The following is a 14,142-nucleotide window of genomic DNA, read 5'->3' on the forward strand; positions in this document are numbered from 1 at the left end:
AGGGCTGGTTGTAGGGTTGCATGGTCCTTCCTGGCATGGAGATATGAGAATCTGCGTGGGAGCCAGTGCTTGCTGTAGAAAGAAAGGTGATATATGGGGCTGGAAAGAATCCTCTGGCTCTTGTCTGGTACTTGCCATAGTTTGTCATTGCAGTTGGTTAAACCAAATAAACAAAGTGTAGGGCTTGTCAGGCTGCTGGTATCAACAAAGCTTCATCCTTTATTATATCTTTTTTTTCCCTTCTTTTTTTTCTTTTAAACTTTAGAAATAAAGTTGTGTGTGTGTGTAGTGCATGTGTTAGCAGTACCATGCTGAATTATCGCCATCTTGGGTGTGCTTGCTTTAAAGAAAGAAATAAGGTGTACCCTAAAAACAGAAAATGTAGCTGTAAGTGGCAAAAACTGGCAGGGAGGACTTGGTCACATGTAGTTTAAGAACTGCTTTTAATGTTTTTTTGACTACATTCCAAGTTTAAAGTGTCCATTTAAATTAATTAGATTGGTAATAGTATCCTCAGAACATGAGTGGGGAAATTCTCATTATGAGATATGACTTCAACATTTCCATTTTACCAATGAGAATCTGGAGCAGCCAGCTTAAGGAAATTTCAGCGTACAATGAAAAAGAAATTCCTGACCAAACTGACAAAGCTGAAATGTCTAAAAGCAAAGAGCTATCATGAAAGTGCTGGAAAGCCTCTGATTATAATGGAATCAGCGTCCCAGGGTATAATGCAGCTCTGCATTTAATATTGAGCTACTGAACCGTGCATCTCAACTTAACTGAAGTCACTGGGTTCTCATCAAAGTCCTGTAATGACACTGTGCTCTGCTTAGATGCCAAGTGACTCTTGAAATAGCTCCAGAGATTTTTTAGCAGCTTCAGCTGTAGAGACATCAGACTTCAGAAGGACAGCTACTGCCATGGTGTAAATATATCTTTCGTTATATATACTGCCGCACTTGGCAATAAACTTATGAACTCCTGTAAACATAATTAAAAGGTTCTTGCACACTTACAAGTGAAATCATGGCAACGGTGCTGATGCAGCACAAGAAAAGCCTGTCCTTTGTGCTGCAAATCTGTTTTGTCTTTCCTTACCTATGATAGGTGCGTGATACTTTTAATTCAATGCCTCCTATTGTTTGCCTGTGTGTTTGTTTGGTTTTTTTTTATTATGGCATTGATTGGAGTTCCTGTCATGTTGATTGTAGTTTGGGCATGCTATTTTAAGCAGAATTTTTCTTACAATGTATTGTTTAAGGTATTGACTTTGCCAAAGGGAAGAAAAAAAGTGCCTGTATCCACTTAAGCAGACAGGTAGTTGTGAATTTCTGCCCATTAAATATACATGCTCACATAAATGTAACATATGCAGTGATTACAGGCTGATGCAGTTATAGAATTAGGTGAGATTTGAAAACTGTATTTCAGGAAACCTTTCTAGCACAGAGCTGGGAGCAGCTGTGCCCAGGAGCATTCTTCAGCCTGTCTCCTCTCCTGCAGTAAGACTCTATTGAGTGCTGAGATGGCACCTTTCAAATAAGTACTGTTAAACTTTTAGATATTAAAGAAGTATTCCTGGTTTGTTTGGCTTGGGGGTTTGTTTGTTCCTTTTCAACCCAGCCAACCTATTCCCAGGTATGAGCAGGAGAGTTGTTGCATAGCTCATCTAAAACAAACAGTTTTCAGCCAACTTGGAGAACCAGCAATTTCGGTAATAGTTTTGATGCCACTTTTGCTTAATATCTGGAGTATGTGTGGTTCAAGCACTTCAGAATGAAACTTGAAGTTGAATCTGTGCAAATACTCAACGATAATGTCATTTATTTAGAAGTATAAGGTGATTATATTGCTTAGGGGCTTTGCATTTTCTCTTCCAAACGTGCTCTCCATTTCTGTCATTCAGTCCTGCTTGAGGGGGAGCTCTTCCAGTGTTCTCTCTCTTACCATGTGTTGTGACCTTCAGTCTCACCCTGTACTAGAGAGGTACTTGGTAGCATCTCTAGTAACTCAATTACGTTGAAACAGAAATGGGGTTAAATTCAAGAAGTTGAAGCTTTAATGTATTTGAGTGTAGTACTGGCGTCTCATGCTAAAGCATCTGATCTGAAAAGTTCAGAACAATTGTAAACGGTCCATTCTTAATTTATTTGTTTCCTTTTTGTCTTTCAGTCTATCAGAGAAGTCACAGGCTACGTGTTGGTGGCTTTGAATCAGTTTGAATACCTGCCACTGGAGAACCTGCGCATCGTTCGTGGGACCAAGCTGTATGAAGACCGATATGCTCTGGCAATTTTTCTCAACTACAGAAAGGATGGTAATTTTGGTCTCAGGGAACTTGGCTTGAGGAACTTGACAGGTGAGTGAAGCTTGTAAATGTAGTCACTTACTTGCCATGGTTTTGTATTCAGCTGTAGATTCATGGTTCGATAATGATGTGGAGTATGTCAGTATTTCTTTCTCCCAACTCAGGGTCTGTAGCGAATGGTTTGGGAGCTGAAAAGTTCGCTAAATTGTATTGTGTATCTTGGACTGGAACTTAATCAAGTGCAGGCAATGCTTTTAGGGAATTCAGTAGAAGTGAATTTATTTATATTGGGTTCCTCATAAAGGGAGAACGTTTGCTGCGATGAGAGTTTTGGTGTTTGTGAAATGGCCTTATTTCTGCAAGTCTCTAAATGTTGAGAGCAAATTACTGACCTGAGCTGGGTGTAGAGAGAGATGGGAACTTGGTGCACTACCTTTTGGCACTCTTCTCTCTTCACTTTTTTTTGCATCCTTATAGGCACTGGCACACAAGTGCCTGCAGTTCCCTGTTCATGTCTCTTAGTTGTATGGTGATGCTTTAAAAAACAGGAAGGTAAAGGAGTCTTCAGCTGTTTGATGGAGTAAAACACAATTTTGGCAGGCTTTCAGAGCAAGTTTTTCCTCCCAGTCAGACTTGTAACACTTTTCTTTACTGAGGCCATCAAGCTGATACCAGAGTGCTTCCCAAGGTCTCTAAAACCATGCCGCTCCTACTACTCTTCCCTCTGTTACTCTCATAATCCATTTTTCACCTATTCTGTTTCCTGTTTTTTCCCATCCTTCTGATTTGGGGTGTTCATTATGGCTATCTATGCTTTGCATAACACAGAGCTATAGCATCATGCACAAGTAGAATTTTCTACTTCATATTCCCTTTATTGTCTGTGGGTCTCAAAATGCTTTGTAAAATACTTTAGTCCAGATAAAACTGAGGCAGAAAGGCCAAGGCCAGAGATGGGTGGTAACCCTTTCCTTTTGGGTTGGAGGCTGTTGTTCTGCCGGGAAGTAAGAATTGTGTTTTCAGTGATTATTTATCCATTGCTTTGCTGCTTGGTAACGTGAGTAAACTTATCTTGTAGGCCTTGGCTTAAGATTCTGTTCTTGAACCAGCTGCCCTGTGCCTGGCTCCTGAGGCTCTCTCTCGATGCTGTTTTTTACTGATAGGCACAGCACCAAGACTGTCCACTGAATACCTAGTTTTTCTCAAGTGTTGTGAGAAAGTCTGCCTTAGCTCAGTCTTTGAATCTTTCCTAACATGCGATCATCACAACCACTTCATCTAATGTAGGTGTTTAGAAAGTCCTTTGAGATTATTTGGCTCAAAATGTATTGTCTCTTGGAAGTGCCTAATAACATGAGCTTGTCTCCAATGGATGCTTCAAATAGCTTCTGGGTGCTGAGTATGAGCCAGTATGTGCTTAAAAACGTTCTTAGTATTTTCTAAATAGCACGTGCCAGGGCCTCATGAGTCCCTCCAGCAGCTGTTCTTCGACCATTTTCTGTACTGGTTAAGATGCACCTGACTGTTTTAACCCACAACCTGCTTCTTGATGCAAATACTTTTCCTGGAGCGTACTACTACTTCATTCATTTTCCTAAAGCATCCTTAGCTTTAATAGCTGCATAAAAACAAGCAGTGTTTGCAGCAGTCATAATGACACCAGGCTGCAATTAGATGAGCTGTGTCTGGGTCTTTCCCATATCTACCAACTGCTCCATGTTTACATTAGAAACAACCAGTGATTTGTGTTGTATTTAAGATGAAGCAGTTCCCACCAGCTTGCATCCATACAGCTTCTAGTCCACTACAGATTTAAAGGTATTAACATGAAATGATAAAGTGCAGAGGCTGTTCTCACCTGCTGATCACCTCAGGTCTTAACCAAAGGCAGGATTTCATTCCCCTGTGACGTACCATAGCATTATTTTTAGTGTGTTGTTAATAGCTGTGTTTTTATTGTCAGGTATTTCTGACATGCTTACATTTCGTCTTTAAGTTTAAATGCTTGATTTTTTATTTTTTATTTTTATTTTTTTCCCCCTTAAGCTATAAAAAAAAAAGATAACTGTGATGGCAGTGTGTTTGATCTGACAGGGAAAACACAATCCTGTTCTCACTCATGATGTCTGTCAGCTTGAGAGGGAGTTGTGGTAGTGTAACGCAGGTCAGGAGTGGGCCTCAAAATTCATGTGGCACTTCCAGAAAGCTTTGCCTGTAAAAATCTATTTCTTACTTGTTATAAACACATAGTCAGTGATTCCACAAAAGTGTCAAAAACAGACATTGAACCAACTAAGTGGCTGCTGCCACCTCAGCTGGACTCATCTCAGCTTGCAGATTCAGCTGCCAAGCAGCGTTAAAATAAAGTGCAGGTTTGACACACTGAATGTATTATTCAGCCTGAGATTAGCAGAATAACAAATGCTGAGGGAGAGGGAATGCCACCTTTTTCCATTTACTTCATATGAGCTAGTGCAAATCATTCCTGTCTCTCCCATGTAGCTAGGCAGTCAACCTTAACTTATGCAATGAAAGGGCATAATCATTGTTCACACTTTGAGTACTCCAAATATAGAGAATACCTGATGGCTGCATTTCATTATGGCATTTATCTTCATGAGCTGGGAAAGAGGGATAACTCACAAGCCAGAACCATTTATGAAGTATCCCATATTTTCCTCTGAGTGAAGATGAGTAACAGAGATCTACGGCAAATGCCGTATCCTTGAATAAGCTGGGATCAGCTAATCTCCCCTAGTGGCCTTGGTAATAGAGTTTCCTCTGCATGTGTCCATGCAACTCTAGAATTTCTTAAATACGTGAGAATAAAGCAGAGTTAGCAGTGATTAGGTTTGAGAACACAAAATCAGCAGAATCTGTTATTTCTTATCTTCCCGCTTTGCATAAATGGAGATAAATACTGAATTAAAATTACTGATGTTTGAGTGACAGACAAATACTGTAGCCCAGAGGATCCTGTCAGTGATGACCAGAGGAAGGGCGTCTCGTTTGACCAGCAGGGAAATCCCAGGGCGGGGAACAACTTCATTGTGCACAGGAAATGAATGCTATAAGTGGGCTGAGCTTGTTCAGTGCTGTGATAGTACACCAGCGTTCCTGTAACAGAGACTAGGACCATTCCCTTTCTGCTGCCTTTCCTTGGTCCACACACATGTTGCATGTTTGGAGTCGCTGCTGAGATGCTGATACCTGTGGTGTGCTGGTTGTGATGCATCCCTTGGTCGCTGTGGCTTTCTGCTATTGGGTGAGCTGGGAAGAAAGCAATATGTAGTTTGCCTCAGGCTTCCCATACAACAGGTGGGCAAGGCATCGCATCTCTAACCTCGGAAGAAGGGTTGCTAGGATACGTGGAGAAATGAGGAATTTGTTTAAAAATCCCTTTGGTACCCTCTGCTATCAGGGCTGCTGCGGGAGTTAGAATGTAGTGCCTGGCAGAAGCAGGCACAGCACTCGGTGTCTGTCCAGGAACACTCCTTCCCTGTAAGTTTGGGATTGCCAGATTGCATTGGTATCCCAGCACAGCACCGCTGACCAGACGGTTGGGAGAAAAAGGAGGGACATCATGAGCACGGCTGGTCTTGCTTCAGGAAGGGAAGCTCCTCTGTGTTGTGGCACAGTCTCTGGAGCCAGCAGGAAATGGGTCACAGGTGGTATAGCAAGGCCAGGAGGTGTATTGTGCATGGCCAGAAGTGAAGACTGGTCCTCACCCCCAAGAGATGTATACTCACACATTGATTATGTTCAGTAGCAGCGGTTGGGCTTTAATTACACTGAGGCTGGGATTTTGCAGTCTCCGAAGGATTCATGTATGCTTTTGTCTTGCTAAATGCTGCGACTAATGTCTGATATTTTTGCGACCTGCAGATCACCCATTTATGCTCAGCGTTCTTTATTTGAAAGCACCTTTGTCTTTTTAGTTCTGTCTGTAGAGTTGTAAGTGTTCAACCTTGTTTGGAATGATTATGGCAAAAGGACATAAAAGAAGCTCATACTAATGATTTATAGGTGAATGTGTTCTGATTGGCTATGCAAAGGATTCAGCATATCTTAAACTCCTGCATTTGGTCTCTGCAAATTGTTTGCTACTCCCTCTCCTACCAGTATTTTCACACAAACTGTGCAATGCATTTTGTGTATTGCAAATGGGATGAACCAGTCTGTCAGAAGCCATTTGTAGAATGAGCCTCCAGTACCTCAGAGCCAGGAGGTCTCCTCAACCAGCTTATCCTGTGACCAAAGCAGAGCTTGGAACCACAGGGAGGAGGAGCCAGGCCCAACCCTTGGCCTTAGTGTTCTGTCTTTGTAATAAACTGAAATTCAAATTGGCCCATACTGTTTTCCACAATACACCCAGGTGTGCTGCTGTTGTCACTTGAAAATGCCATGTAAAATAATGATGTCATTTGCTCTCTTTTGCTTGGCAAGTTTTTCCTTCTTACCTCTCTGCAGTAGTTTTCTTTTTCAGTACGTTATTCAATTACAAGGAAAGAAATTCTCCAAGTTTCAGATGCTTGAAACACCCTTTAGCTTTTTAGATATATGGGTAATCAAGATAAATCCAGTAATGCTGAAACCACTTAACAAAGCAGTAGCTTTACCTGACTTCAGCAACTCACGAGCTCCAGCAGCACGGAGTTTTCTCTGGCCACATGCTTTGCAGAGTGTTAAACATCTGAGCAGAGTAATCCCTCCATTTCAATCACACGGGTCAGGAATGGGTGGCACTGCAACATGTTTGAGTTTGGCAGAGGGATCTGTGCTGAGCTGCTCTATAACCTCAGTAAAATGCTGTCAGCGTTACACTGGGGAAGAAATTGTACTGCTTGTAGTGACAGCACTGCTGAGAGATACATCCCTGCTCCTGCTTGGGACAGGAAGGGGCTGTGTCTGTGCTGGGCTGGGACTGGCTGTTTTAGGATTGCAAATCCTTGTTACTCCAATGGTGTATCTTCTTCAGTTCAGGTGAATGAAAGAGGTGCTGATTTCAGTGTGGGTTTTTCTTCTTTTTTTTTCTCTCTACAGTCTTCTGACTTCATTGATTTTCTTATTTTCTTCTGACAGGCAACAGCTTATAAGGAATTGGGAGCTTTTGTAAAATAATTAGTCTTGTGTTACGTGGTGAATGTAACCCATCAGCTCTCCCTAGCAGAGGGATGGGTTCAGCTGCCATAGGCAGCAGGCTCTGTCAGCCCCGTGAGGATGTGAGGTGTAAGCACTGGTGTGGCAGTGGAGCTCAAGATGGGCATGAAACTCTGGGCAGCAGGTGTCAGATAAATGTTTTTAAGCACAGGCATGTCAGTGGCATTGCAGCATGTGTCTACCAGGCAGCACAGGCCTGCAGACCTCACTTTAAAACCAAATCCAAGGGTGTGAGGTCCCTTCTTAAGCTTCACTATCTACAGGCTGAAGGAGGTTAAGTCCTTCCACCTGCTGTTTGACCAGCTCCATCCCAGGCTGGTCCTTGTGGTGCCACAAATCGCAGCCTGGTCAACTCTGGGACTGCTCTTGTCAAAACCACTATGGGAAGTTTGAATGTGGGTGGTTTCACAGCAGTCCAGTGGCTTCAGAAGCTCGAGTGAGTGATGGTTGTAGGAAGTTTGTCTAGCAGTTTGCTCTCACTGCTGAGAGGAATGCAGAGCTGTCCAGGCAGGAAAGGTAACCTTGAGGGGAACCCAAAAATAGATACATGGACCTAACAGAGGAAGGGAAAGCACTGTGCAAACAGAGGTGACAAAGTGGGTAACACCCAAATACCGCAGTCTAATGGCAAAGCAAAAGCACTCTCCAAAGCAATAGCTGCACTGGGGATGAAGGAACAGGCAGGCCGCACAGGAGCATGGCTGATACAGAGCTGCTGTAGTGCTCTGGTACTCCCCAGCTGGTTCCACCCCCTTTGCAAGAGCTTCTTTCCACACAGAAGGAACCATGATTGCTCTGAAGTGACAGTGCCAGGTACTCGGAGCAGGAGGCAGGTGATGCACGTGGACATGGAGCTGTAGGTACGTGCCTGCAGGCAGGGAGGGGGAGCAAAGCTATCACAGGAGGAGAACACGCTGTAGGCCTTTTTCTTTGATGTTTGGGGATTGCTCAAGGGGCTGTGTTCTCTGAAGCCCTTCTGCCTTCTGTGGTTTGGTTTTTTTTTAATTTTCCCCCCACCTCCTCCTTGGTGGAACTTTCGTATGTGTACTTTGCATTTCTTTAAGGCTTAGAGGACAGAGGGTGTCAGTCTGTCATGCCAGCCATTGCTTAGAGGCTGTGCTCATACCAGGCTCACGTTAGAGATCCTTTGGGAGCTGATTTCTGCTTCTGTCCATCAGAAATAGCCCTGCTGCATAATGTGGCTTTGAAGCCACGCATAGCCCTGATGTGGGAGCATGGAGCAAAGGGTGGAGTCGAAGATGATTCTTTCTGCCTAGCTTGAGTTTTGCGTTGGGTTTTTGTTTTGTGTTTGATGGGTCATCTAAGCATCGTGTTCAGACTGTAAAAGCTCTGGGAGCTGGTTCTGTCATTGGGGTCTGGATGGAGTGCTGCAGAGTCAGCCTGCTTCAGGGATGGTAATGGGCAGCTGCGGGCAGGATGCTGAGGCTGAGCTTACCTGGAGCTGCTCACTGCAGTGCCTGGATCGATCCCGACACAGCAGTGTTAGGGTGTGCTGGGTGCCCCTGGAGCATGCAGTCATCACTTCTAGAGTTATGTTGGATGCACAGCCCTCTTCTCTATGCATGACACACTGAGCTCTCAGTATGTCTCTGGTTCTGTAACAGAGAGCTCATGGGGTTCTTGTTTGTTCTGCTGTTGTTTGTTTTGCTTGTTTAGCTATAGCTGAATGAACATCCAGGAGGGGCATTTGAAGTGGTGGCATACTTTGTGTTGGGTCATGGCTGACTTCATTTCCCCGGCTTGACTACCCAGGCTGTTTCCTACTGAAATCTGCTCTTCTTACTAGAAGCAGTAGTGGAAGGAATGGACTGTGGGTTTCTCCTCCATTGGAGTTAAAACAACTGTGCTTCATTTCCATGAAATAATAATGATTCTCTTTGCCTGATACTTAAATTCTTTACAAGCCTCAGCCGGTTACAAATCCATTATCCCGAGCACATTGTTGCAAACAATGATAATAATAATTAAATACAATGTCATGCACAAAAGGCTAAGCTCGCTGCTGGCTCTTTTTACAGACAGAAGTGCTGGTTATTATTCTTTTTGCAGGAGACTCTGCTGCTCTGCAGGAAGGTGTCAAAGCCCTGCTGCCACAGGTGCAGGCAGCCAGGGAGGGGCTGGGCCCTCTGTTCAGGGGTAGAAGAGCTGCTGTTATTGAATGGATTGGGAGGGATCAGGGCTTGTCTCCTTCCCCCTCTGCCCACTCCCCCACCTTGCTCCTGCAGTGTTGTGTGGGAGTTATTAAATGGTGATATTATGGCTGTGGTTTTGTTCCCTCCTGCTGAGTTAACTATGGCTTGTGGTAGCTGTGCTTCTGGTGGTCACACTGATGTGCTGACAGAGGCCAGCCCTGGTATGTGCTGTAGGGTTGCTTTAGTAATGGCTGGGCTTGGAGGCTGATCTTTAAGTGAGCCTTGATGTCTTAAAAGTGAGCACCCAGCTTAAATATGCGTTAGGTAAGGTTGCAAGGGCAGCATCCTGCTCAGTGCACGTGGAAAGAAAAGCTGAGAGGGATGTTTTAATGGCTGTGACTACAGAATGGATTAATCCCAAGGGCTGTGCAGTTAGCCCCATGTGAGCTCACTAAGTCTCACCCCAGCTCCAGTTTCATACAGGAGTGAGACTTCTGGGTGTAGAGAGCTGAATGGTTTTGATTTAATATTCAGGAGTGTTCAGCTTCCCAAATAAAGATAATATTTTTGCTAGCTGAGAGATTTATTAATATCTTAATGTGGCCTTGGCTTTAGCCTTTTATTCCTTGCTTTCTTAAAAAAAAAAAATAAAGTCTTAGCACAAACCAGCCTTGAAGTTTGGAGAAGTAATCAAAGCTCTGCTGAGCAGATTTGACTGTACTGATGTGTTGAATGAGCTGTGACCTCTGCTGACCTCATTCTGCTCCATTTCCCCTTCAGGCTGGTAGAAGCGGTTGGATGTAAACATTAATCTGTTAATTTAACTTCTGATATAAATAGGAAAAAACATATAATTGCAATCGCATTTTGTCAGTGGCCTATCTAACCTTACTGCTTTGCTTCAGAGAGAAGTCGCCGTTCTGCTGCATGCTTCCATACTCATGGCACTTTCCATTCACAGTGTTTGGATGGGGCATCTAGGTTATGGCTTGCTGAGTACAGCACGTGGATCAGAAGGGACATGAAGACTTTCCTGACCATGAAGTGCTTTCTCCAGCAGCCCTGTATGTTAACTCTTCTTTTTTCACTTTCTTTCCTGGTGTCAGTAGTCCTCCAACTTATTTTTCTTTGGATGTTTCTGGAAGGAGATGAATCTCAGATAGAGACGTTATGTCATGGTGTCAGTCCTCAGGGAAACTGAAAAATATGGAGAGAATGCTTTCATTCAGAAAAAAGGAGGGTTGGAAGGGATGAAGTTGAGTCTGGCCAGGTTCGTATAACCTTTATAACCTTGCCAGGGGACAGCCATGGGTTTATAGAGAGGAGGAAGGAGCTGGGCATATGGAGTTGAAGCTTCCATCTCGCTTCTCCAGCACTGACATGGAGAGGTCACATACTGTGTGACACACTGGCAGTGTTGTGGCTGCAGAGGACTTTCAGGCTGGAGCTTAATCTCCCTGTAAGTGCCAGCTTGCAACCAGGTAGTGCACTATTTGACCATGCCTTACGAAGCTGTGTCAAAAATCGGATTCCTGTCTATTCTTGGTATCCGTAGGAGGTCTTTTCAAGAGCAGCATGGGAAAGGTCTTCTGGTGCTGCTGACTTCTGAGCTTGCGCAGTTTGCAAGAAGGATGCTGCCTAGTTTGCAGCACCTTGGAGGTTGCCCATGTGCTTTTTCTTCAGCATATGAGCTGGGGGTGGTGCTAATGTGCCTTGCAAGCACTACATGATGGTGGTTTTGCAGCCCGGCAATGAGAGGTTGGTGACACCAGGTTCTGAAGGCAGGTTTCACATCTGTCTGATTTGGGATGCGCTGCAGACACCGGGTAGCCTGCTAAGAGATGTGCAAGTTGTTTTCTGATACAGGTAATTAGTGTCATAATCTAGGGTTTAACTGTAGCCTGCAAAGAAAACTTACTTGGGTTTAAGTAAAATTGCTCCCTAACAAAACTGGCTAAATTGAAGCAAACCCCACATGAATGTACTTTTATATCCATTTACAAGTGCCTTGTATTGATTTTGCCTACTGCAGCAACTCAGATGAGCTAAATTGATGTCTGTGCACTAAGTTAAGTGGATTCACGTGGGATTTCATACCTGCTGAGCTGACTTGACTTCAAAACTGATTTTAGTGAAACCATTGTAAGCCGTGTGTGAGGCAGAGGCCTTTCGTGTTTGTTGCTACTGCTTTGACCAGGAGTTACATGACAAATTAGGGAGCAATGAGATGCAGCTGAGGGGGAAGATTGTGTCTCTTGCCCTGCTGACTGTGGTGCTGTGGTGCCCTACTAGCCTTGTCCATATTTTCAATTTGAAGTGGTACTAAGGTTGCTGACATGGTTTAGTGTCCGTTTTATTTCTGGAAGGCAGAGATTGGATAAAGATTGTTTATTTAATCATTTTGCTCTCCTATGCATTGCTGTCTATGTCTGGAGAGAGCAAAAGAAACAAATGCTTGTTAACTTACTTCTATACAGTCTTGCTTTGTGCCCCTGAATTCAGCAATTTGCTTAAGGGCTATTTCTCTTGCCATGCAATATCTTTCAGCTTTGGCTATGTTATCAGACTGTTTGTCTTATGTACCAGAGTTCTTCCAACCCTTAAGCTGTGAGGTTCATGTTGTCTTGGCCACCATGGACTAATGTGAAGTGCCCAAAGGAGTTCATCTGAAGTCTGACCAAAACAGCTCTAGCATAAGGGAACTAAAATCTAACCCATCATCTTTCTGAACTGGCCACTTGCCTGCAGTGAGGGCCATGGTTCACCTTCAGGCTCCTTGTAGAAGTTGACTGCTGGTTTGCAAATCTCTATAGGTTCACAAACTGCTGGTTCATAAGTTACTGTGGAGCAGTGGTAAGAGGACACATATGTTCTCTTTGCTCCCCAGACGGCTCACAGGAATGTGTTTTACCTAATTTTACTAAAGCTTGGTGATATTATAGTGTCAAATCACAACAGCACAACCTCTTGAAACTTCTTTGGATAAACATAGATATTTCTCTTAGCTGTTAAAAGTGTTTCTGTCCCAACGTTTCTATGTTGAGGACAGTGTTCGTATTCTAAGTAATGAGTTTGTAAGCCTTCGTTAATCCATAGGCTATTTTTTTCTCTGAAACATAGAGGTCATCACTCATCTTTTTCATCTATAAGCAGCACTTAAATTCCTAGTCATGGCTTATAAATGTTTAGGAAAAGATTGGCAAAAATAGCCTCTGCCCTAAATAGCTCAGAATGTCTAAGGCAGGGAGCCACCAGTGGGCTCAGAGCAGTGGGAAAGCAAGTCTGCAACTTCTTATGGGTAATATTGGCTCAGCACACCCACATTTAGCAGGGGTGCCAAGTTTCTCTTCTGTATGAAGGCGAAGAAGACTTGAGAGAAGTATTTGAAAGAGGTCAATGAGATAACTTGCTGGCTGTCCACGTCTTTGTGTGAGATACAGTACAGAAGAAAGAACAAAAGATGTTTGAAAATGTCTTGTGTATGATGAAAGGTGGCATGACGGGCTTATTGAAGGAGGGAGAAGGCATAAATAGTGCATGAGAGAATGATTGGCTCTGGAAGGTCTTGGGAATGAACAAAAGTTGCTTTTATTTGATGTGATAAGAAGGAAGCACAAAGTGTGGGGGTAAGAAAAAAGCGTAGTTAGAGTGATGAGTGAAGTGGAATTGGGAAGGAAAAAGAAAGGTGAAGTGTGGTTGGTTTTCTTTTGTTTTTGAGGGAAAGGTGGTGTTGTCAGGATATGAGAAGAGCCTGGGCAGGAGCTCCACATGCGACGGTAGACTAAGAGGTCATGAGAGCAGAGGTGGTATGAGCAAGTTTGGTTTCGTGAGCTGAAGAGAGGTCAGAGATGAAGAACTCCAGGGCACTGGAGGAAGTGATGGAGCAATTGGCAGTGCTGGTTGCTGCAGCCCAAAGAGCGATGAGAGAGAGTGGCATCAAGAGGGTGGTGCAGAGCTTGTTCACTGGAGCAAGCGTTTGTGGAGTATCTGTGCACAGCAACTCATTGTCCAGCTGTGATCTGTGAGCTCAGTCTCCAGGTGTATCTCCAGATGTGACGTACCTCCTGGTGGGCTGTGAGTGTTTGGGGAGTGTTGTCCTGTCTGAATCTGCTTTGTCAACAAGCCATTGTGTTCGCTGGTGTCAGTGGGAGATAAATGCTGGCTTTTGTAGCACAGCCCCATTTCTGATGAGAGACACGGATCCCAGAAGGGAAAGCTCCAATAAATTCAGAGGGAAGCTGCAGCAGTTGAAGCTTATATTGTGTCTTTCCTGCTATCACATTTGTTGTGTTATCTATAGAGATCTGTGAGTGAGGTGGTAAAACAGGGCTTTTTTAATTATACATCATCTAGCAAACTGATAAAGCAAACAAAGCAGGCAACCAAATAACACAGGCATGAACCACTTCAAAATAATCATATAGCAAGAACAATAGGGGTGTAATTCACAGCTCCCTAAGACATTTTTGCAGTTCAGAGGGAGCGTGATAACAAGCAGCTATTGACTCTTCTTCTATC

The 14,142-nt window shown here is 43.7% G+C and overlaps 1 protein-coding gene across 10 annotated transcripts in view; it reads left to right on the forward strand.

Annotated features, from left to right (window-relative positions):
• The window catches only part of ERBB4 (erb-b2 receptor tyrosine kinase 4), a 480,224-nt gene that overhangs the window by 235,011 nt on the left and 231,071 nt on the right, over positions 1–14,142 (forward strand). For all 10 annotated transcript variants that reach the window (XM_032445687.2, XM_032445688.2, XM_032445689.2 and 7 more), the window contains exon 3: positions 2,176–2,362. In XM_032445687.2, the coding sequence (XP_032301578.1) occupies positions 2,176–2,362 (187 nt within the window). The remainder of the gene's footprint in view (positions 1–2,175; positions 2,363–14,142) is intronic.

Source organism: Coturnix japonica, chromosome 7, assembly GCF_054131305.1.
Source record: "Coturnix japonica strain WE chromosome 7, WE-NBRP24, whole genome shotgun sequence".
Classification (NCBI taxonomy): Eukaryota; Metazoa; Chordata; class Aves; order Galliformes; family Phasianidae; genus Coturnix; species Coturnix japonica.